General features: G+C 39.8%; 1 protein-coding gene across 3 annotated transcripts in view; it reads right to left on the bottom strand.

The window, feature by feature from the left end:
- The window catches only part of LOC307123847 (protein NLRC3-like), a gene marked incomplete at its 3' end in the record, with an annotated part of 41851 nt that overhangs the window by 7136 nt on the left and 9875 nt on the right, over nt 1-24840 (bottom strand). For 2 of the 3 annotated variants that reach the window (XM_079812591.1, XM_079812592.1), the window contains 6 exons: nt 22655-24583; nt 10351-10524; nt 10090-10263; nt 9829-10002; nt 9568-9741; nt 9307-9480 (listed from right to left, as the gene is read on the bottom strand). In XM_079812591.1, coding sequence (XP_079668717.1) covers nt 9307-9480; nt 9568-9741; nt 9829-10002; nt 10090-10263; nt 10351-10524; nt 22655-24583 — 2799 coding nt within the window. Of the gene's footprint in view, nt 1-9306; nt 9481-9567; nt 9742-9828; nt 10003-10089; nt 10264-10350; nt 10525-22650; nt 24584-24840 lie in introns of those variants that run through there. The other variant, XM_079812593.1, reaches the window with a different exon arrangement.

Below are 24840 nucleotides of genomic sequence, written 5' to 3'. Positions count from 1 at the left end.
TGGGGGCTCGCAGCGATCGAGTGTGATTGTCTGGTTCCAGTATAAACATAATCCATTTTCTCTGTGAAGCTCAGAGGCGGGGATGCTGTAGAGCGGAATAACATGTCTGGTGTTTCTCTGGTGTTACTGCAAAATGTGATTGTCCGGTTCAAGGAGTGACTTAGACATTTCTTCCAGCTTATTGCTTATACCACATATAAGTTGTAAGAGTTCATCAGTCTCACCCCCGATGGTCCCCATTTTTACCAGTGTCTCCACAGACTCCACAGTCTGGGCGGAGATGTTACTGATTAGTGGCTCGATCTGTGTCACTTGGAGCAGTTCTAATCCGTCACAGTGTGTCTGTGGTGAGCTCTGAGGGCGGGGCTCTGCTGGGAGTGTGTCCATGAGAAGTGGTTGTTGTGGCTGCGTGGTGTTATCATTGTCCTTGTGGGGTGTATCAACCGCATGTCCATTCAGATGCTGAAATGAAGTCCTGTGATCGTCCATACTCTTTACTGGTGTGTGTGTGCCATCCAGGTTGAGTGGGTTAGCACACACAGCTGAAGGATGATGAAGGGAAAAATAAATATTGTCCTTTAGCACTCTTGCACCGAGTTTGTTTGGGTGGAGGCCATTTGATGTAAACAGTTGTCTCTGACTCCAGAAGAGATTAAAATTGTCAATAAAGTTCACTCCCTTCATGTTGCAGGTTTTTTGCAGCCATGTATTAAGCCCAAGTAGCCGTGAGAACCGATTTGTTCCTTTTGCTGGAAGTGGTCCACTGATGAACGGCTGAACTTTCAGTTTTCTAAGTGTTTCAAAAAGTTCATTGAAATCCCTCTTAAGGAGTTCTGACTCCTCTCACTGAATATTGTTCTTTCCCACATGAATGATAAGTCGATTTGCAGTCATATGTTTCATTAGAATGTTCTTAAGTTCCCTGTTTACATCAGAAACTGTTGCTTGTGGAAGGCAGCATATAGATGTATCCCTGCTGCTAATGTTTCTGACTGAGGAGTCACCCACTATCAGAGTCCTGGGCTCGGCTGCGCTCTGAGCTGAGGGCCGCTGTCTGCTCGACCTTGAGCGCCTGTTAGCATTAGTGTTAGCTACAGGCTGATTCAATCTGTGTTCGGTCACATTTATCACGTTTGGGGATTACTCACCCACATTCATTAGCACTTCAAATCTGTTTTCAAGATGTATATTTGGTGGTAGGAAACTAGTGTTTGCAATCCTTGTGTCTGGGGTAGAGCATGCTACTTCGGCAATATGTGATGCTCGTGACAATCTGATGTCTCGAGTGCCTTTGGGTCTTGCTCCCTGTTTGTGCCATCGATTAGTGTGTTGATCAGTTACTTGTTTCTCTACCTGTTGAGTAGCACTACATTTATGGGACTCACCGGCAGTGTGCAGAGGGCGATCATGATGAAGCTCTGCTGTGTGATTCGTCTGGTTGGATGATTCCGCAAATAACTTTGTTTCAAGAACTGCAATCCTTTGTAAAAGTCTGTGGCAGTTTGTGCAGCAAGTAGATTCAAGAAGAGGCATTTCCTTATCCTTTTGAATGTAGGCAGCTGTGTTTTCCCTTCTCCGGAATGTAAGCTGAAGGCAGTGGGAGGCTGGTCGGTTGAAATATTCCGCTTTTTGTTTAGGAATTCAGTCACCAGAGTTTCTAATTTTATCGTTGGAGTCAAGCTTTGTCGTTTGAGCACTGTGCTGATTTGCTGAAGTTGTAAAATATAGAAGCGATAGAGCAAAGCGCGGAGCAGTAAGCAAGAGCGTCCGAACAGTAGCGAAGCAGGAAGCGAAAAGGCCAGGGGTGGTAAAAGTACTCAAAAGTTATACTCGAGTAAAAGTATATATACCTGAATAAAAAATGACTCCAGTAAAAGTAGAAAGTCCTCCATTCAAACATCACTTGAGTAAAAGTACAAAAGTATCCGATTTAAAACGTACTCAAGTATCGAAAGTAAAAAGTTAATATTCAAATTAACTGTAAATATCAATACTTAAGCAGATCAATTGTTTTGGGAGTGATATGCAATGCTTTAATTGAACAAATGATAAGATTAGAGACTGCAATTAAGAATTTGTTAGATTTGCAATCATAAGAGACAACGAAGCACCAGTATAGGGGTTGAACTTAAAATAGACATGCTCCATAACATTAGCTGCATCAAACAGAAGATGTGCAAGATACTATTAACTAATTTAAAATTAATTCAAAAGCCATAACCACAATGACATATAACTTAAAAATGTGTTAATAGTCATGTGCCTCAACAAGTAAAGTCATGACATAATGAAACCTTTACAAGTCGTTATCTAATGATTAAATAAAGCAGACAACTGGAAGTTGAAATACATGGCTTTGACCCATTGTGATAATTAACAGATTACATTTTTTAGTTAATATAATATGTTATTAGGGAATTAATACATGGTCATATTTAATTAATAGAAATTAATGTATTACTTAATCTATTAATCATATATAATGTTCATTAGTTGCTGATGCAGTAATCATTAATAAATGATTTAGTTCTTCATGAGTCATACATTAACTCTTGATTATCTGTGCATTAGTTAAGCATGAATTAATGCATATTTGTGCACCCGTATTGTAAAGTGTTACCGATGTTTTCATAGTAAATAGTGTGCCGCGAAAGAAAGAAGTTATATTTATATATTTATTTTATATTTTATGCAGTGAAGACTGTGAAATAAGTGTTTGATACATTGATTCAATTTCTGTATATTTCCTACCTGTTGATAAAATATTTAAACAGGTTACTGTCTTTATGTTGTTTCTATATTAATTCAGAGATTAAATGTGAAATTATTACAAAATAAACATATATTAAAAAATTAAATGTCAGGTGTGATTAATCATTATTAATTACAGAAAAATTGTGATTTATTAATGTTTTTTAATCGATTGACCGCACTAGTTGAAAAATATTAATTTGTTGCTTTGTCTGTTTTTGATGTGCATCATGCCTCTCGCCATTTCTGATGCTTTTGATTTGCCAATTACATCAATCCACATTTGTGCTGAAAGCTTTCGTCTTCAACCTGTCTGAGAGTTGCCACCATGGCGAGTGATAAAAATCAGTTCCAGGGATGTAAATTTAAAAAATAATTTCATCCAGAAATCAGAAAAGGCTGCAAATATAACAGTTTAGTGCAAACGAAAAGTACTTTTTGAAAAGTAATCAAAAAGTATTCAGTTACATTACTTTTATAAAGTAACTGAAATAGTTACACTACTATTACTGTTTAAACAGGTTAACTTTTAATCTGTGACCTATTACATGTCCAAAGCAACCTTCCCAACACTGTGTTGTGTATATGATATGATGAATGACGATAGTTTGATCAAATGAAATAATGAAATGGTGTGAAGTGACTCTCAGAGCAGCTCTGCAGATGAAGTTCATGTGTTCATGTCCTCATAGTGAGATGCAGACGCTGAAAACACCAAGAGTGTCACGCGTGCTACAGTATGTAATAATAATAATAATAATAAAAAATTGTATTTGTACTGCACTTTACATTTGGAACAAATCTCAAAGTGCTACAGTTAAGATCATTTAAGAAGGATAAAATACTAATAGATTGAATGGTTAAAAGTCATAAGTTCTCCTAAAAAGAAATGTTTTTAGTCCTTTTTTAAAAGTCTCAGTAGTTTGAGGTGCCCTCAGATGGTCGGGGAGGGCATTCCAAATCCGAGGAGCGGCAGAACAGAAAGCCCGATCACCCATAGTGCTGAACTTTGTCTTGGGGAGAAGGAGGCGGTTTAAGTTTGTTGATCGAGTTGTAGTTGAAGGTGTGAGTAGTTCTTTCAGATAAGGGGGGGGGCATTTCCATAGATGCACTGGTGGGTTAGAAGGGAGACCTTATATTCAATCCTGGCGGTAACAGGAAGCCAGTGAAGTGAATGGAGAATGGGTGTGATGTGATCGTATTTTCGAACTCTCATCAGGATCCTAGCAGCACTATTCTGAACATACTGCAGTCTCTGCAAGCTTTTGTTAGGGATCCCGGTGAGAAGTGCGTTACAGTAATCCAGTCTGGAGGAGACAAAGGCGTGGACCAGTTTTTCAGCATCTGCTAAGGATAGCGTTGGACGGAGTTTTGCAATGTTTCTGAGATGGTAGAAAGATGTTTTGCAGAGGTTTGATATGGTTGATATGGGCTTCAAAGCTGAGTTGTGGATCAAATCTTACACCAAGATTGGTGACAGTTGTGGAGAGGGGAACGTCATGACCAGAGATAGTTATACCAGTTATGGAGGAAGACTGGGTTTGATGTGGAGTGCCAACAAGAATTTAACTGGAGGAAGTTGTGCTTCATCCACATCCTTATCTCCTCCAGACAGGCGGTTAGTGTTGAAGACGGAGATTATGTTGTTGAAATGGAGTTGTGCGTTTCTGATTTCATGTACAGTTGTGTGACATCAGCATAGCAGTGAAATGAGACTCCATAGCGACTAATGACATGGCCGAGGGGGATGATGTAAATGATGAAGAGAATGGGGCCAAGGACTGACCCCTGAGGAACCCCGCAGGTAACTGTGTGTTGCCGGGACCTTGCACTTCCAAGTGAAATGTACTCTGTTCTGCTAGTGAGGTACGATTTAAACCAGTTAAGAGCAGTGCCAGTGAGTCCAGTGGTTTGATGCAACCGGTTAAGGAGTATGCCATGATCCACTATATCGAATGCAGCAGACAGATCGAGGAGAATGAGGAGGGATGGTGAACCTGCATCAGCTGTCATCCGTAGGTCATTTGTGACTCTAACCAGGGCCGTTTCCGTACTGTGTGCAGAGCAGAAGCCAGACTGAAATTTTTCGAAAAGATTGTTGTATTTGAGATGATCCTGGAGGTGGGAAGCTACAACTTTTTCCAGTACTTTGGAGAGGAATGGGAGATTGGAAATGGGCCTATAATTTGCAAGCACATCTGGGTCAAGGGTGGGTTTTTTGAGAAGTGGTCTGATTATGGCAGTTTTTAGGGCAGATGGAACATTGCCAGACTGGAGGGAGTTGTTTATTATTGTGGTAATCAGAGGACTTAAGACAGAGGTGTTTACTTTCACTAGAGCTGAAGGAAAAGGGTCGAGGGCACAGGTGGTAGGTTTCATCTTTTTAATTATCGTCTCAACCTCTTGCTGTGAGATTTCTGGAAAGCGATGTAGGGGCTCCGAAATTACAGGCTGTGAGTGCATAGTCAGGGTGGATAGTGGTGAGGATCCAGGAAAGGTAGAGTGAATTGAGTCTATTTTTGTTTTGAAAAAGTCCAGGAAATTATTACAGTGCTCTTCTGTAGTTTCTGTAAGTGAGGGGATTTGTGGTTTGAGTAGATGGTTTATGGTGGAGAACAGCTGTTTGGAGTTTCCGGGACTATTTCTGATGACGTTTGAGTAGTAAGTTGACCGTGCCTCCATAAGTGACTTTGAGTAGTCCTTTCGGTGTTCCCGAAAAGCAAGCTTGTGCACAGTGAGACCTGTGGTTTTGAATCTCCTCTCAATGGCACGCCCAGCTGTCTTCATTTTTCGTAGTTCACCGGTAAACCAGGGTGCTGATCGGGTGAAAGTGACTGTTCTGGTTTTTACCGGGGCATGAAGATCCAGAATGCTTCTGAGGGTGTTATTGTAATAGTCCACTGAATCCATGGGTGGTAGACAGTTTACAGAAAGGAGATGCTGGAGATCGGATGCCATAGTCTCTAGGTTGATGTTTTTCAGATTTCTGAAGCAGATTTCTGAAGCAGATTCTATGTGTTGTAGACCAAACTGCGGTGCTCATTCACACAGATTTCACAAACACTAGTCCATATCAAGATATGATTCATTGTACAGCCCTGCTTTTGATTTATTTATCCAAAATGGCAGTATTTAAAAAATACAAACGGTTCATGATAGAGCTAAACCATTTAGGGCTTTGTAAGTAATAAGCAAGATTTTAAAATGTATGCGATGTTTAATAGGGAGCCAGTGGAGTGTTGTAGCATGTACAGGGTGAAAAGCAATGGTCCTAGCACTGAGCCTTGCGGTACTCAATACTGAACTTCGGTTCTGAACGGATCGGTGTGACATCTCTTCATTTATTGCTACAAACTGATAACGGTCAGATAGGTATGATTTAAACCATGCCGATGCAATTCCACTAATGCCAACATAATTTTCGAGTCTATTCAAAAGAATGTTGTGGTCGATAGTATCAAATGCAGCGCCAAGATCGAGTAACACTAATAGAGAAATACAACCACGATCTGATGATAAGAGTAAATCATGTGTAACTCTGATGAGAGCAGTCTCAGTACTATGATACGGTCTAAATCCTGACTGGAAATCCTCCACAGATACCATTTCTTTCTAAAAGGGAGCATAATTGTGAGGACAGTGCCTTTTCTAGTATTTTTGACAGAAAGAGTGGATTTGAGATTGGCCTGTAATTGACTAATTCTGTAGGATCAAGTTGTGTATTTTTAATAAGTTGTTTAATAATAGCCAACTCAAAAGTTTTCATTACATATCCTAATGACAAGGATGAATGAATGATATTAAGAAGAGGATCTATGACCTCTGATAGCATCTCTTTTAATAGCCTAGTTGGTATAGGGTCGAGCATACATGTTGTTGATTTTGATGATTTAACGAGTTTAACCAATTATTCTACTCCTATAGCAGTGAATGAGTGTGTGTGTGTGTGTGTGTGTGTGTGTGTGTGTGTGTGTGTGTGTGTCTTCCCCTATAGCTGTGAATGAGTGTAATTTTTCCTCAGTGACACTGCAATGCTCTGTCTGATGTGATACTGTAGTAGACGGCTGCATGGTTAAATTAAAAAAAATATATATATATTATCAATCTTACACATAAAGAAGTTCATAAAGTCATTACTGATGTGTTGTTTAAATCAAGTTGAAGCTTTATTTTTGGTTAATTTAGCCACTGTATGGAATAAATACCTAGGGTTGTGTTTGTTTTCTTCCAAGAGAGTCGAGAAATAAACAGATCTAGCAATTTTTACGGCCTTTCTGTATGCAATCATGCTCTCTTTCCACGAATCGCGAAAAACCTGCAGTTTTGTTTTCTTCCAATATTATTGATCGGACTGCATTGACACCATTGTATGAGAACTGAACTGAGCTGGACGATAACATCATTGTTTTCTCTAGAGCAGCTGTATAGATAAATTAACCATTATTTTCCTTTTATTGCCACTATTTTTATGTTATCACTATAAAGCTGCTTTAAAACAGACTGTTTTGTAAAAAACACTTTATAAAAAGGTGACTTGACTCGACTCAACTATTACACCCAATTAGACATGTGCCGGTAAACGGTAATACGATATACCGCAATAATGAACATGCACAATATTGTTATCGTGGGCACTTCAAAATACCGTGAATAATTATTTATTACGAATTATTCAGATTTTTTGAATATATTTTAAGAAAACTTTACCCATCAACCGTTTAAAATGAACAACGCGTCAAAGAGGAACGCGCACTGATGTAAACAGACCGTTCATGAGCCGAGCACATGGCGGAAGGCGTGAAGACACACTGAAGTGCACATTCACTTTCAGACAGCAGAGGGCGCTGATGGAACAGAAGAAATACGGCCGTTTCCCCAGTAACCACAATCCGGTGCTCATCATCACATAACCTAATACTTAAAGACTTAAAAGTCATTTTCAAACTTAAATTTTTTTTTTAAGTTTTAAAATACATGCCCTAGATATTGTTTGAATATGTTCTGACTGTTGTTCAATCACACACTTTACAATATGGCTCCATTATTTAACATTAGTTCATTCATTAATAAACTGACAATGAAAAATACTTCTAAAGCATGTATTAAACTTAGTTAAATGTACATTTCAGCATTTAATAACACATTATTAAAATCAAAAGTTGTAACTGTATTATTGAATGGACCTGAGCTTACACTAACAGTTGCTTTTTTAAACTAACATTATCAAAGAAGAATAACTTCTGTAAAAATGTAGCTATTCGCTCTTTGTTAATGTTAATGCATTAACTGCCGAGACATTATTGTAAAGTGTTACCTATTGTTCTTTATAATTCTTTAGCACTTTAATCTGTTTTAAATATTTGTTTACTTTATACATTTTTGTGTATTGCTTTATTGTATTTAAATGTTTGGTTCTTTTGTTATAAGACATTTTTTAAACCTGTTATAGTATGACAACACTTTTTTTGCAACTTTTTTTAAAATATCGTGATAATACCGTATACCGTGATAAAAGCTTCAGCAATTAATCGCAACATGAAAATTTGATACCGGCACATGCCTACACCCAATAAATAAAATAATACACTTCAAAATAAAATAGCATCATATGACCCCTTTAATAATAACTACATCCAAATGAGAGTAACCAACTTTTGATCAGATCACCTGATGTTAGGGGTGTAACGGTTCGTGTATTCGTACCGAACGGTTCACGGGGTGAGTTCCAAATGGAGTCAGTATTCCCTATTTGATCATCCCTACGTGAGCAGCATGTGCCGTATGTAGCAGTTTGGAATGCACTTGGCAAAGGGAGCGGCGTAATTTCCTCATTATCTTCAGCTGGGATGTTCCCCTGACAACGCAGCGCCGGCATAAATAAATATACAATTCATATTTTTAAGAGTTTTATTACTTTTTATATACAGTATTAAAAAGCATATTTTATAACCTTTTTTAAATTATTTTTTTATTTTTTTATTTGCAACAGTTAAGGTAAAAAAAGAAAAGAATTATGCAGATAAAACTGCGACATCTGCTGCAGTGTTGCCAAGTTCATACATGGGCTGTTTTGCATGTCCGCAGGTTGAAGCGACCCCAATTGTGTGATATTTAGCACCGGGAATGCATATTTTAGCAGGCAACCCTACCAAAAAGACATATATTTTACCCCCCATACAAGATTTTTACTGAAAAAACCCCACTGAAACGAGACTGGGCTTATTTTGGGCTAGTTTTGAGTAGCGATTGGGCAGGTTTTGTTGTGAATATCTGGAAACCCTGATCTACAGACGGACACTGTGCTGCGTTGTCACGGGAACATCCCAGCTGAAGATAATGAGGAAATTATGCCGCTCCCTTTGCCAAGTGCATTCCAAACTGCTACATATGGCACACGCGTGTCCTGCTCACATAGGGATGATCAAATAGGGAATACTGATTCCATTTGGAACTCACCCCGTGAACCGTTCGGTACGAATACGCGAACCGTTACACCCCTACTTGATGTATATCTTAATGCCAAGTGTAAACCAGGCCTCTAACTGTCCCACATACTTGAGTATCTGCAGTGAGCAGTTTGGATCCTCCAGTTTGTCAGAGAGCAGCTTGACTTCTAAATCTCCTGGGTGATTGTAGCTAAGATCCAGCTCTCTCAGGTGTGAGGGGTTTGAGCTCAGAGCCGAAGACACATAACCACAGCCTTCCTCTGTCACCATACAGCCAGACAACCTACAGACACACAGTCAGATCATCTACATACACACATCAACATTATGACCATCAGACTGTAAATAATCTCTCATATGTTCTTAATACCTCAGTATCTGCAGCTGACAGTTTGGGATCTTCAGTCCTTCAGTAATAATCTTCACTCCTGAATCCTGCAGGTCATTGTTACTCAGATCCAGCTCTCTCAGGTGTGAGGGGTTTGAGCTCAGAGCTGAAGACACATAACCACAGCCTTCCTCTGTCACCATACAGTCAGACAACCTACAGACACACAGTCAGATCATCTACAGACACACATCAACATTATGACCGCCAGACTGTAAATAATCTCTCATATGTTCTCAATACCTCAGTATCTGCAGCTGACAGTTTGGACTCTTCAGTCCTTCAGTAATAATCTTCACTCCTGAATCCTGCAGGTCATTGTTGCTCAGATCCAGCTCTCTCAGGTGTGAGGGGTTTGAGCTCAGAGCTGAAGACACATAACCACAGCCTTCCTCTGTCACCATGCAGCCAGACAACCTACAGACACACAGTCAGATCATCTACAGACACACATCAACATTATGACCGTTAGACTGTAAATAATCTCTCATAGGTTCTTAATACCTCAGTATCTGCAGCTGACCGTTTGGACTCTTCAGTCCTTCAGTAATAATCTTCACTCCTGAATCCAGCAGTTCATTGTAGCTCAGATCCAGCTCTCTCAGGTGTGAGGGGTTTGAGCTCAGAGCTGAAGACACATAACCACAGCCTTCCTCTGTCACCATACAGCCTGACCACCTACAGACACACAGTCAGATCATCTACATACACACATCCACATTATGACCATCAGACTGTAAATAATCTGTCATATGTTCTTAATACCTCAGTATCTGCAGTTGACAGTTTGGGCTCTTCAGTCCTTCAGAAATAATCTTCACTCCTGAATCCTGCAGAATATTGTTACTCAGATCGAGCTCTCTCAGGACACCGTTTGAGGATTGAAGAGCTGATGACACAATTTCACAATGCTGACCAGCGAGATCACAGCCAGCAAGACTAGAAGGAAAAAATAAATACAGTAAAATAAGTTGGGGTTCATGATGAGTTTCTTTAAAGACGCAGCAGTGGCTTCTTAAAAACTAGAAAAAATAGCTAAGTAAATCATTGGCAATACAAAAACAAAAAGTCAAATATCATGGAATATGTGGTAAACAGAGGTTGACATTAACCTTTTTGCTCACCAGCCACTGTGGCTAGTGGTTTTCCAAAGTTATTAGCCACTCAGCATTTTCACGGGCCACAATTCTGACATCGATGTCATGGGGGAAACTGCCATATATATTATTTTAACATTATCTCATAATTTAGCACCAGGTACATTAGGCTGCTGTCACTAAGACCTGACGCACGGATCTATTCATTTATTCATTCATTTAAAAGACTTCATTTTGTAGTAGGCATATAGCTAGTGAGCCATCAGTTTTTGCTTATTTGTATTCTTTGCTAATAATTTTGAGTGACAAATGTCGTGTTTGATTTAGCCTATTTTAGTCTGAGCTATTTTTTACGGTGTTGAGAGTATGATAAGACGAAATAAATAAATATATTGTATAGCCAACATTTTATATTTGTTATCCCCAGTCTCTCTCTTTCTGTAGGGGAAATTTAAATGTGAGATTCTAGAAACAAAATTTTAATTTAGCGGGATCGGTCGGTCAGTGAAAGCCATTACTACAGAAAGTTGTTCACTTCAAGTTCAAGCGTAGTTGCACTGTTGTTTCCCGACACACGCTTTAACTTTTCAGATCGCCCGCTCCTGTTCAGAGTACACCAGCTACCGGCCCCTACCGTCTTTCACTGGAAACTTTTCACACGGGAATGCAGACTAGCATACAAATCCTGTTGTCATCGGCGTGCAATGAATTCTGAGATGGGGTAGGCTGTGAAGAGTGCATCTGTTATATCCTTCATTTGCCAGAGAAAAGGGCACATTTGAAGTCCCTTTCAAATTGACTGCTCTTATGAGAATACTCTACAAAATGGGCACTTTGGCATAATTCTTACTGTTTGTTTAGGCGTGAAAGAGAACTCGATTCTGGTGCGCTGTGTGCGTCACAGACAGGACATTCACAGGCAATGCAACATTCACAGACGTATGAGAGTGATTTTACAGCGGTACTGGCCACAGTTAATTTTTACCCGCATTTGCCGGGTGTTAATTTCAAACCATATATATATACCCGTATTTGCCGAGTTGGCAGGTAATGTCAAGTTCCGGTGGTCAACAGAATATAATCCACAATTTGAAAACATAAATCACATTGAATGCTCTACACTGAATCATCTGAAATGCGTAAATCCCTTTACAGTGTCAGTGTTAAATGTTATAAAAGCCCAATAAGATGGTGTCAGACAAAAATGCACATTATTTCCATATTTCCTGGGATCTATTAAGAACTATTGTAGAGGGATTCACATTGCCCTAAAATATCTTTTTGTGTTTATCCATTTGGAATAGTGTCTTCAAAAATATGTTATTGCTGGACGCTGGTCTTAGGTTGGATGGAGGGACAAATTGTAGAAAAAGACAAATATGTTTTGAAATGTATACAGATTAACCCTCTGAAGTCTGAGGGGTTTTGGGTATCTGGAGAAGTTCTGACATGCCCTGTCATTTGTGCTTTTTTTCAGTTGCTTAATACCATTAATGGCTAAAGTCTGATAACACTGAATTCAGCACAAACTGGGCTACAATAACATGTGAGCAGCATGTATGTACATGTTTGTATTTTGGAGAAAATAACGTATGCATGGTCACTGATATAAGGTCACAAACAACATTAAATATGTTTCCACAAGACTTTTGAGAACTGGTTCTTGTTGCCTATAGTTTTTGCTTCTAAATAATGTAAACATCATCCTGAATACTCATTCACATAAAACAATACATTGATCTAAATATTATAAGACACTTTTTGTTTACAAAAGCCATGTGTGTGGAGGCGTGAATGATCATGAATAATGCTGTGATTGAGTCAGGTATGAGAGAGGGAACTACAAGAAAGAATGTGAGGAAAAAAGAAATGCATACATTTTGTTTGTAGATTATTTATAATATAGTTAACAATGTAATCCAAATATAAATTAAGGTCAAAGGCATATTGAGCACACAGTCATATCTGGAAACTGTCACAATTACCATGACAACAACTACAGTTTCAAGCAATATGGAAACTGCCACAATTACCATGACAACAACTACAGTTCAAAGCGATATGAAAACTGCCACAATTACCATGACAACAACTACAGTTCAAAGCTATATGAAAACTGCCACAATTACCATGACAACAACTACAGTTCAAAGCAATATGAAAACTGTCACAATTACCATGACAACAACTACAGTTCAAAGAAATTTGAAAACTGCCACAATTACCGTGACAACAACTACAGTTCAAAGCAATATGAAAACTGTCACAATAACCATGACAACTACAGTTCAAAGTAATATGAAAACTGTCACAATTACAGTGACAACAACTACAGTTCAAAGAAATTTGAAAACTGCCACAATTACCGTGACAACAACTACAGTTCAAAGCAATATGAAAACCGTCACAATTACCATGACAACAACTACAGTTCACAGCAATATGAAAACCGCCACAATTACCGTGACAACAACTACAGTTCAAAGCAATATGAAACGCGAACCTTGTTTTTTTTGTAGTGTAGTCAGTTTTGTCCTTGGTGTTTTATTTTTCCAGTAGAAGTGAGTGATAATCGAGTCTGGTGATTTAAACCAGGCGAGTGTGGGGTGGGTTGGAATCATTGAGAAGAGGTAATTGATTTTTGGTAAAATTGTCATCTTTATTGCTGCTATCCTGCCAATTATGGAGATTGGAAGGTTGAGCAATCGAAGCAAGTCATCTTCTATTTTTTTTAGCAGTGGTGTGAAGTTGAGTGTTACCAACTCTGACAGTCTGGAGGAAATCTTAATGCCTAAGTAAGTGATGTGATCATGACATATAGGTATAGGTGATTGGTAGGGTGCCACATCCCATTTAGTTTTATGTAAAGGGAGGATGGATGATTTGTTCCAATTTATTGCGTAATCTGAGATTTTTGAAAAGGACTTGATTGTTTTAATTATTTCTTGAGTAGATGCTAGAGGTTCTTGTATAAATAGTAGAATATCATCTGCATAAAGTGAGATTTTATGTGTTTGTTGTGGTGTTTCAACACCTTTAATTTCTGGGTTTTGGCGGATAGCTGCTGCTAAAGGAAAAAAAAAACATTTTTTTTTCTTTTTTTAAACTAATACAATGAAGGCAGTATGATGGAAGTGGTGGTGGTGATGGCAATGAGGATGGTAATAAATAATTAATAGTTAATTTGCTTATGCACACACACACACACACACACACACACACACACACACACACACACACACACTCACACCCACCCACACATTTACACATTTTTATTTCACTTCTGGACTTATGGAATTACTAGATTGTTTATTACTGCACTATTTTAGTCTGTCTGTTGAAGGGGAGAAAAAACAATTGTGTGTATAAAGTCAGACTTGTGAGATATAAAGTCAGAATTGAATTGTGAGATATTAAGTCAGAATTGAATTGTGTGATATAAAGTCAGAATTGTGTGTATAAAGTCAGAATTGAATTGTGCGATATAAAGTCAGAATTGTGTGTATAAAGTCAGAATTGAATTGTGCATTATAAAGTCAGAATTGTGTGTATAAAGTCAGAATTGCGTATATAAAGTCAGAATTGTGTGTATAAAGTCAGAATTGTGTGTATAAAGTCAAAAAGAGAGAAAAAAAAGGAAAAGAAGGGGGAAAAAGAAAAGAAAAGACTTGCGTTTATAAATAGCCCCTTTCTTCTTCTTTTTCTGTTTTTTTGTTTGTTTTTTTGTTCTGTTGTTGTTTTCTGTTTAGTTATTAACTTTTGTATTTTGACTACATTGTAATCAAATGTATGTGTACTCTCTTTCCCCTACGAATTTTGTATTTTGCTGTTTTTTGTCAATAAAAAAAAGAAAACTGTCACAATTACCATGACAACAATTACAGTTCAAAGCAATATGAAAACTGTCACAATTACCATGACAACAACTACAGTTCAAAGCAATATGAAAACCGTCACAATTACCATGACAACAACTACAGTTCAAAGCAATATGAAAACCGCCACAATTTCCATGACAACAACTACAGTTCAAAGCAATATGAAAACCGCTACAATTACCATGACAACAACTACAGTTCAAAGCAATATGAAAACTCCCACAATTATCATGACAACAAATCAAGGGATTCGTGGTGAACACCTCAACTGAATGTGACCTTCCAAAAAAGTAGGGATGCACCGAAATGAAAATTCTTGGCCGAAACCGAAAACCGAAAAAGAGGAAACCAAGGCCGAAAACCGAAACACCGAAATAAATTATGCCAAATATTAGTACCATAGCATTTATGGCTATGACTGTGTACTAACTTTACTAAAATCAAGGCATTGCAATTGCATACATTAATATTAACGTTTCAAAGAATAAATCAATTACAAGTTATGCCAATATTTATTTAGCACATTGCAACAATGCACAGTATAAAATAAAATTCAAACTAAAATGTTTAACTTGACCCCACTCATTTGTACATTAAATAATAATGTACAGGCCTACAGAAAGGTTTTTAAATTAAATGTTCTCTCATAAAAACAAAGTGCATTTAGGTCTAGTGCATTTAAAAATTTTCTCTGTAGGACTACTACAAGAAAGTGCTTTCAGAACAAGTGCAACTGCTTAAAGATAAAACTATTTTCTCTGTAGGCCTTCAACATAATAGTGTATCAAAGCAAAGACTGCCATAGCCCATATGTTAACTGTAGAATAGGGGTGTAACGGTACACAAAACTGACGGTTCGGTACAGCAGTTTTACAAAATGGCTTTTTATTTATTTTTATTGGTTTACTGAAAAAAAAAAGTCTGTCCTTAAATGAATTAAATTATAACTAAAAGTTTATTGAATATATTGCTCTAAACTATATAGGGAGCCCTTACTTGCACATTAATATTAAAGGTTAAAAACAGAGCCCAAACTATTTGCCTAAATTCAGTTGCTATGTATTTTTAGGTCTAATAATCAACACTCAAATAACATCGTACACAAACATGTACACTTCACATAAGGCAGTTTTTGCAATAACTTCTAAATCTAATTATAAAATAGTTTTTTATCCAATTCGTTGTTGAAATATAATCATTTATACACAGTGTCTGTCATTTTATTTAAACATACATGAAATAATCAAGACATCATTAACAGGTTAATGAGAATATAATGAATATAACGGCTAATATAGGTCATATATTTAGTGAAAGAGTTGATTTTTCTAGTGAACTAACAGCGGTGGACACTGAGGTGCCTGAGGTAAATGATGATACATGACTGTTTAGTTTACAGCAGTTATTGAGGGTCTTTCTGCCGTTGAAACACTGACTGAGCGATTACACCACATATGATACGTGACAGTAAGTTGTAATGTATCCTCAACACACCTTAGATGTTCATTCTTGTTTATTCTTAAGGAAGAGACGATCGATCGCGCTCACAGATTTGAGATGGCGCCGCCGTGTTCGGTCGCCGTTCAGGTCGCTCCGCTAAGACTTTGCTTTTATTTATTATTCTACTCTCTTTTACTCTCTATTTTTTCCAACGGATCATCTGCTTTGATCTGTTACGACAGCAAAACACTTCTGGAATTTGGTTACCGCTACACTGACCTGTTTCAGGACACTTTCTCCAATCTTCCATCTGAGATTCGCCGGGACGCCGAGTTGAACAATGGCCACTTGAGTCGACGGCGAAGATTCAAAAAACACCGCGTGAAACGCGCTGGGATCCGCAACAGACTGAGAAAAAGAGCATTCAGTCCTCCTCTCCCGAGCATTTTGCTCGCAAATGTCCAATCCTTGGAGAATAAGATGGACGATCTTAGAGCCAGGATAAGTTTTCAACGGGACATGAGAGACTGCAACATCTATTGTCTGTCCGAAACATTGCTCACGCCAGCGGTCCCGGATACAGCCGTGACGCCGTCCGAGAACTTCTCTGTTTTTCGGATGGACAGAACAGCCGAGGCCGGGAAATCTAAAGGCGGTGGAGTGTGTTTCATGATAAACAAGAAATGGTGCGATCCTAGGAACATCTCCATTCTTTCGCGATCCTGCTCGCCTCACTTGGAACATTTAACTATCATTTGCCGGCCTTTCTACCTGCCGAGGGAGTTTTCCTCGGTCATCGCTACTGCCGTTTATATTCCACCACAGGCAGACACGGGGCTGGCTTTATCTGCCCTCCATGATGTGACCAGCGGCTTCATAAACAAACACCCCGACGCTGCTTTCATCGTCGCGGGTGATTTTAACAAAGCAAACCTAAAGAAAGTATTGCCAAACTTTCACCAGCATGTCTCCTGTCCCACACGAGGAGCAAACACACTGGATCATTGCTACTCTCCGTTTAAGAACGCCTACAAAGCTCGGTCACAGCCAGCTTTTGGCAAATCGGACCATGCCGCCATTTTCCTCACACCGGAATATAAACAAAGGCTCGTTCAAGAGCCCCCGGTGAGGAGGGAAGTCAAACGCTGGTCATCCCATTCAGAGATCACGCTACAGGCAGCTCTTGATGACGTCGACTGGGACATGTTCCGCGCGAGTTCTGAAGACGTCAGCGAGTTCACAGAAGTGGCGCTCTGCTTTATTAACACACTGACAGAGCAAGCCACACAAACAATAACTATAACGTCCTTCCCTAATCAGAAACCGTGGGTGGACAGTTCAATTCGCACTGCAGTAAACTCGCGCACTACCGCTTACAATGCCGGTCTCCTAACGGGGGATATGAGGGAGTACAAAGCTTCATGTTACGCCCTCCGGCGCGCCGTTAAAGCCGCAAAACTCCGCTATAAAGACAGAGTGGAATCTCATTTCCAACTCAACGACTCCCGGCGGATGTGGCAGGGACTGAGGACCATCTGTGCTTTTGGAACTAAATCCTCTGCAGAGGTGAGAGCTGATCCGTTGCTGGTGAACGAGTTAAACTCTTTCTACGCTCGCTTTGATGGTAATCGCGGCAGCGCGACTCCGGCGAGTGACGCGTCAGAGAGAGTCCCTCAGAGCAGCAACGGTCACGTGATCTCTGTCTCGGAGGACGAGGTTCGGAGGGCACTCAAACGTGTGGATGTCAGGAAAGCTGCTGGGCCGGATGGTATTTCAGGTCGTGTTCTGCGGTCCTGTGCTGATCAGCTCGCAGGGCTCTTTACATCCATATTTAACGAGTCCCTTGCTACATCTGTTGTCCCCACCTCCTTCAAACGATCCTCCATCATCCCTGTACCTAAGATCAGTAAACCCTCTTGCCTAAATGACTATCGTCCAGTGGCTCTCACATCTTTAGTCATGAAGGTCTTTGAGAGACTCATTAAAAACAACATTTGCTCCTCCATTCCTGACACTTTGGACCCTCTTCAGTTTGCCTATCGTCCCAATAGATCGACTGAAGATGCCATTTCTCACGTCCTTCACTCCTGCCTCACTCACATCGACAGCAAAAGTGGGAACTATGTCAGGCTGCTATTTATTGACTATAGCTCAGCCTTTAACACCATAGTTCCCATTAAGCTAACACACAAACTCCTGGATCTAGGCCTGAATTCTTCTCTCTGCCTCTGGATTGAAGATTTCCTCACTGGCAGACCCCAGGCGGTGAGAGTAGGCCAGTTCACCTCCACCTCCATCACCCTGAGTGTTGGAGCTCCACAGGGCTGTGTGCTGAGTCCCCTGCTCTACTCTCTCTATACCCATGACTGTTTGTCCACACACAGCTCCACCTCGATCATCAAGTTTGCTGATGATACTGTTGTCCTGGGTCTCATCTCCAACAACAATGAGACGGCATACTTGGACGAAGTGGAGCAACTGACATCATGGTGCCAGGACAACTGTCTCTCTCTGAATGTTAACAAGACCAAAGAACTGATTGTGGACTTCAGGAAGAGACAGCATCGGTCATACTCCCCTCTCATGATCAGCGGGACACCGGTAGAGAGAGTGAGCAGCTTCAAATACCTGGGTGTGAACATCTCCGAGGATCTGACCTGGACTACACACATCCAGACACAGGTGAAAAAAGCCAGGCAAAGACTGTACCACCTGCGCCAGCTGAGGAAATTCAGGGTTTCACCAGCCATCCTGAAAACTTTCTATCGAGGGGCGATAGAAAGTGTCCTGACTCAGTGCATCACAGCGTGGTACGGGAACAGCACCAGTCACGACTGCAAAGCCCTGCAAAGAGTGGTGCGCTTATCCGAGCGCATCTCAGGCTCAGCTCTCCCGCCTCTGCAGGACATCTACACCAAACGCTGCAGAGGTAGAGCTACCAAAATCATCAGAGACATAAATCACCCTGCAAACTCTCACTTCACCCTGCTGCCATCTGGTAAGCGCTTCCGTAGCCTGATGGCAAAGACTGAAAGACTCAGGAGGAGTTTCTTCCCCCAGGCCATCAGACTCCTGAACTCAGTCACGTGACTTCACTTCACCCCGCACACGCATAAACATCCAGTTTATACATTAACATTCACATACTGCCATTGCACTGCACTTTACGTTCCTATTGTTACTGTGTAACAACCTGTAATAAACCTGTTTGCACATCATACTCCTGTTTGCACATTATACTCCGATTTGCAATTATACCTATTGCTTGCACATTATACTTCTCTATATATAAATATATATATATATATTATGTTAACCACTTATTTTTAAGTCTACAGTTTATCTCACTTATCATATCCACTTACTTTATATTTTATATTTTAATTTTATTTTTTTATTTTTATCTTATTTCCTATTTTTATCTTACTTGATTTATTTATAACTCTACTTATGTTAATACTTTTATTCTAATTTTATTCTATTTCTATTTTAATTTCCCTTGTGTTCTTGTAACTGTTATTTGCACTGTCCATGGAGCGGACCTGTTTACATTTCACTGCCAGTTGTATATTGTGTATATAACTGTGTATGTGACAAATAAAACTCTTGAATCTTGAATCTTGAATCTTGAATCTTGAATCAGATGATCGCGTTCACGCGCGCGCGCTGCCGCCAGATTGAAGTGTGTTCCGCGCTTAAAACATGCCCACTGTTAAAGATTGCGTTCGGTTTCACAGTGAAGTCTGGTCCTCTTCTCATCATGAGCTCTTCTCAACATGAGCTCTCGCTGTCAGTGCCTGTGCGTGGAGTAGACGTGGGTGTTTCTCAGATATACTGAAACACGTCCACACCGCAGACATGTTGCTTCAGACAAGCACGTGCAGGTCGCGGTTTCTGTTTGCGTCATCACAACATTTCGGCCATGTTGTTTCGGTGATAAAAGTCTTTCGGCCGAAAACCGAAAATGCTCTTTTGGGGCATTTTCGGCCGAAAATTTTCGGTGGCCGAATATTCGGTGCATCCCTACAAAAAAGCAAACTGACTTAGATGAAGTCATGCTACAATGGGAAATGGGGGACACCTGTGTGTGTAGTCAGAGTGGCAAGCACAAAATGGGAAATTCAGTCTGTAAAACAATGATTGATGTAACGCAAACTAGAAATGGACTGAAATGTTCAATTAGAGAGATGATCGTCTCTGGGTACTGCCCGTTTAGTGAACTTTATACAACACACAAAACATTGTTGTACTGGGTGTGCGGTGGTAAAGGAGTTACCACCTTCCCAAAGGACTTCTCTTGGAGTGGATGTTGCTATCCAGGAATAGTAGCTCCAGGGATTCATCTTGTGGAACTGCCTAGTTCCAACTCTTTATCCAGACAAAAGAGAGCTGTGCCTACTTACAGGGGATACATACTGGCAGATCCATGGACATCGCAACAGGCAAGTGCAGGCTGGGGAATGTTCCCCTTCGGGGGAGTGGTAGCTGCACTCCAAAATGTAAATGCACTGGCCTGGATGATAGAACAAATGAAGAATGACACTGCTGATTCAATCACTCTGATAAATGACGAAATGAGAGCAATAAGAAGTGCTGTAATTCAGAACAGACTGACTTTAGACCTTCTAACAGCCAAAGCAGGGGAAGTGTGTAAAATGCTGAATCTATCATGCTGCTTCTCAATTCCAGATCGCTACAACAATATTCACGATTGGGTAAACCACATGAAAACCATAATTGTTGATCCGCCCATTGCATATAACTGGGGTAAAGAGATGAGAAACTGGTTCTCTAGTTGGGCGACGTATTTGAATATGTTGTTTCCTGCTATACTGATTATTTTACTGATGATATGTCTGGGGCCATGTATTTTGAAAATTTTGCAAGGGATGATTAAGACGAGTATTGGAATGGTCTATAGATCGCAATATTAAACTGAACTGAAAATAATCATATCAATAATCATATTCTTTTGTATTTGGTATCTGGAGAGTGACTGAGGGTCCGATACTTAGTGTCGGGAGTGCAATAACAGTGATTATTCATTCAGCCCGGCTCCCAGATAACCAATATGCATTTGCTTGCTCTTATTTGAAAGGTACTATCCCTTAAAAAAACAGCCTTAGCTATTTTCCTAAAAGTGAAGCACTAAATCATAAATTATTTAAAGTGACATTGTTAATATTTTCTTATTTCTTGGGCTTCACTTTCTAACTTTCCTTGTATAACACTGACTTCTCTGCCATTATACGTGTGCACAATCAGACAAAACATTCAGTAGTCCTTGGACACATTCGCACACACCCAGACATCCCAGACAAAACATTAAGATACACATACACACATTTTGCGCACATACATGTTTCACTTACACCTTTAAATACGACCTTTCTTCCTTAATAAATTTGAGAATGTTATAGTACTGCACTGTGTCTGTGGTTCCTTGAGCATTCTCCCAAGATATCTTGCGCTGCAGCTGCTGCCACACATCACAGGGGAGGACATCGACTGATGATTGAGAATATTGATAGTCTACCTAAAAGTTAGATTCTAACAATTACCATGACAACAACTACAGTTCAAGGCAATATGAAAACTGTCACAATTACCATGATAACAAATGTAGTCTAGTTCATTTTGCTGTGACCTAAAGTAAAATTTTGAGAAGCTCATTCGACTGAACTGCAGTGAATCTACTACAGACTACAGATATGCTTAATTTAGATTCATGTTTATTTTACTGCAGTGTTTTCAGAGGTAGTTGTTTATTATCTAGTTCATAGTAGGAGTAAATCTTTTCTCTTACATAGGAATAATTTTAAGTTTTTCTAAATCTTTTAACATATAAGAGGTCTCTGTACCATTGAAACATCTGCAAGAAAAATGTTTTTGCATATGACCGCCTCTAGAGCAAGACATCAACCAATAGTTTTACATCATTGCACCATAGGCCCCGCCCACTGGCGATCAGTCACTTTTACACGTCCTGTTTAAACAGCTCGTTTGTGTCTCTGTAGTGGATGGATTATTTTTAATGGCGTCCTGGATCACCTCAGAGTTTTTATGTGTTTGTCTGGAGCATTTGACTGCAGATTGTTTTGTAAATGAGACACAGTGTGAGGGAGAGTTTGCAGAGAAACTTGTGCAACGATAAAGCAAAGCCAACAATATTGGATCTAACAGCAGCTCGATCTTAAAGCTAAAGTATGTTCATAAAGGCGTGAGCAGTTTAATAATACTTTGTCTGTAAATGTTTTATATGAGTGTTGGAGGCTTTGATATTTTGTCTTATGCAGTGACATTAGCCGATTATAATAATGCTGTCGTTTATTGACAAGAGCCGCCCTTTGAAAACGGATAATTTTAGACAGAGGGTCAGAATGAGGTTGGAAAATCATTCATGTGTATTTGTGGATTATTAACAGCACAAGTCAGTGGTGCCAAACTCAGCTCCTGATTAGCTGCATCAGGTTTGTTTAATTAGGGCTGAAGCTAAACTCTGCAGGACTGTGGCCCTCCAGGGAACTGAGTTTGGCACACCTAGTATAAGTGAACATTGAGGAACATTAAAATAAAATCCATGTCATGACCCCTTTAAAGATGTTAGATTCATTATTAATCATGACTCTTCATTAGTGAATAATTAACACTCACAGAGCTTTTCTGCAGTTGATCACAGCTGGTATCAGTCTTCTTCTGCCCCGATCAAATATGTTGTATTTCCTGGGGTTCAGCTCATCCAGCGGCTCCTCTGAGATCTGAAGCATGTAGGCGATTGTTGAGCAGTGACCAGGAGAGAGTTCCTCCTCTGAGTGTTTGTCTGATTTCACAAACTCCTGAATCTCTCTGGACAGAGTCTGATCTTTCACTTCCAGCAGACAGAGGAACAGATTGATGGATTTATCAGATGAGAGATGTTCCTCATCACTAAACTGATCATCCTTATCTTTGATCTCCTGTTGAATGTACTGTGTGATTCTCCTGATGGTCTCTGAGCTGTTCTCTGTCTGTGTCAGTAGATCCTGTAAGAGTCTCTGATTGGACTCCAGAGAGACGCCCAGCAGGAACCGCAGGAACAGATCCAGCCGTCCATTCTCACTCTCCCAGAGGGCTTTATCTACTGCTGATCTTAGTAGATTATACAGAGAGTCATTTTCATGTTCATATTCTGCATCCAGAAGCTGCAGTGGTTCCTTGTTCTTTGTTAAATAGCAGTAAAACACATAGAAAGCAGCGAGAAACTCCTGAATGCTCAGATGAATGAAGCTGTAGACTTTCCTCTGATGAATCACATATTCCATCTTAAAGATCTCAGTGCAGATCCCAGAATGCACTGCGGCGTCAGTGACGTCTATGCCGCTCTCTCTCAGGTCCTCCTCATAGAACATCACATTGCCCTCCATCAGCTGTTTGAAAGCCACTTCAGCAAGTTTCACAATCACTTCTCTGTTGGACAGCAGGAGTTTCTCTGAATCTCTCTCTTCATACTTCTGATTCCTCATGTTGATCTGAATCAGCAGGAAGTGGATGTACATTTCAGTCAGAGTTTGAGGGATTTCTGCACTCAGATCTTCTTCCAGGAGCTTCTGAAGCACAGTGGATGAGATCCAGCAGAAGACGGGTATGTGGCACATGATGTGGAGGCTTCTTGCTCTTCTGATGTGTGAGATGATTCTGCTGGCTTGATGCTCGTCACTGATTCTCTTCCTGAAATATTCCTCCTTCTGAGGCTCATTGAATCCCTGAATCTCTGTCAGACGGTTGATGTATTTGGAGGGGATCTGATTGGCTGCTGCTGGTCTGGAGGTGATCCAGATGAGAGCCGAGGGAAGCATCTCTCCTTTCATGAGCTTTGACATCAACACATCCACTGATGAAGTCTCAGTCACACCAGAAACTTCCTGAGCGTCTGAAAACCTCAGTGTGATTCTGCTTTCATCCAGACCATCAAAGATGAACACAACTTTACACTGCTCATAAATCCTTGAGTCCAGATCTTGAAGTTCAGGATGAAAGTCCAGCAGAAGTCTGTGAAGACTGTACTGATGATCTCGGATCAAGTTCAGCTCTCGAAATGGAAGCACAAACATGAAATCTACATCCTGATTGGCTCTTCCCTCGGCCCAGTCCAGAATGAACTTCTGCACAGAGACGGTTTTTCCGATTCCAGCGATGCCTTTAGTAAGAACAGTCTTGATCTGCTCTTTCTCCTCACGTCCTGGTTCAGGTGAGGCTGTAAAGATGTCATTGCAGTAGATTAGAGTGTCTTGTGAGTGTTGTGTTCTGGCTGTTTTCTCCATCTGTAAAACCTCATGTTCTTCATTCACTCCTTCTCTCTCTCCCTCTATGATGTAGAGCTGTGTGTAGATCCTGTTCAGGAGGGCTTCATTCTCTCTGCGTTTCAGTCCCTCAAATAATCTCTCATACTTGTTCTTCATGCTGGTTTTGTGCTGGTCTTTGACTCTCTGTAGTTCATCATCCACTGGTTGATCATGTGTGTTCAGGGACGCAGTAACGGTTGTGTTGTTCAGACAGAAGACTGAGGCGGCCCCTCCAGAGATGCTTCGGTTTCTGTCCACTATGCTGAAGAAAACAGATAAAACAATTATGTAAAATAAAGAAATGAATGTATAAATAGCATTGAAATGTAAACCACATTGTAAAACAATACAGATGACAATCCTGTAAGACATTCATTATACAGAAAATATATTACTTCAATTGCAGTTTAACTTTTAAAGTTAATTGTCAAAATGTTTACAAAAAAGATAAAGTCAAAATTAATTTTCAATTAGTGTTGTCAAAAATATCGATATTTCGATATGTATCGATACTGAAAT

The sequence above is a fragment of the Gobio gobio genome (genome assembly GCF_949357685.1).
Source record: "Gobio gobio genome assembly, chromosome: 3".
Lineage (NCBI taxonomy): Eukaryota > Metazoa > Chordata > Actinopteri > Cypriniformes > Gobionidae > Gobio > Gobio gobio.
The sequence above is the reverse complement of the archived record's forward strand: the minus strand, read 5'-3'. Positions and strand labels throughout refer to the sequence as shown.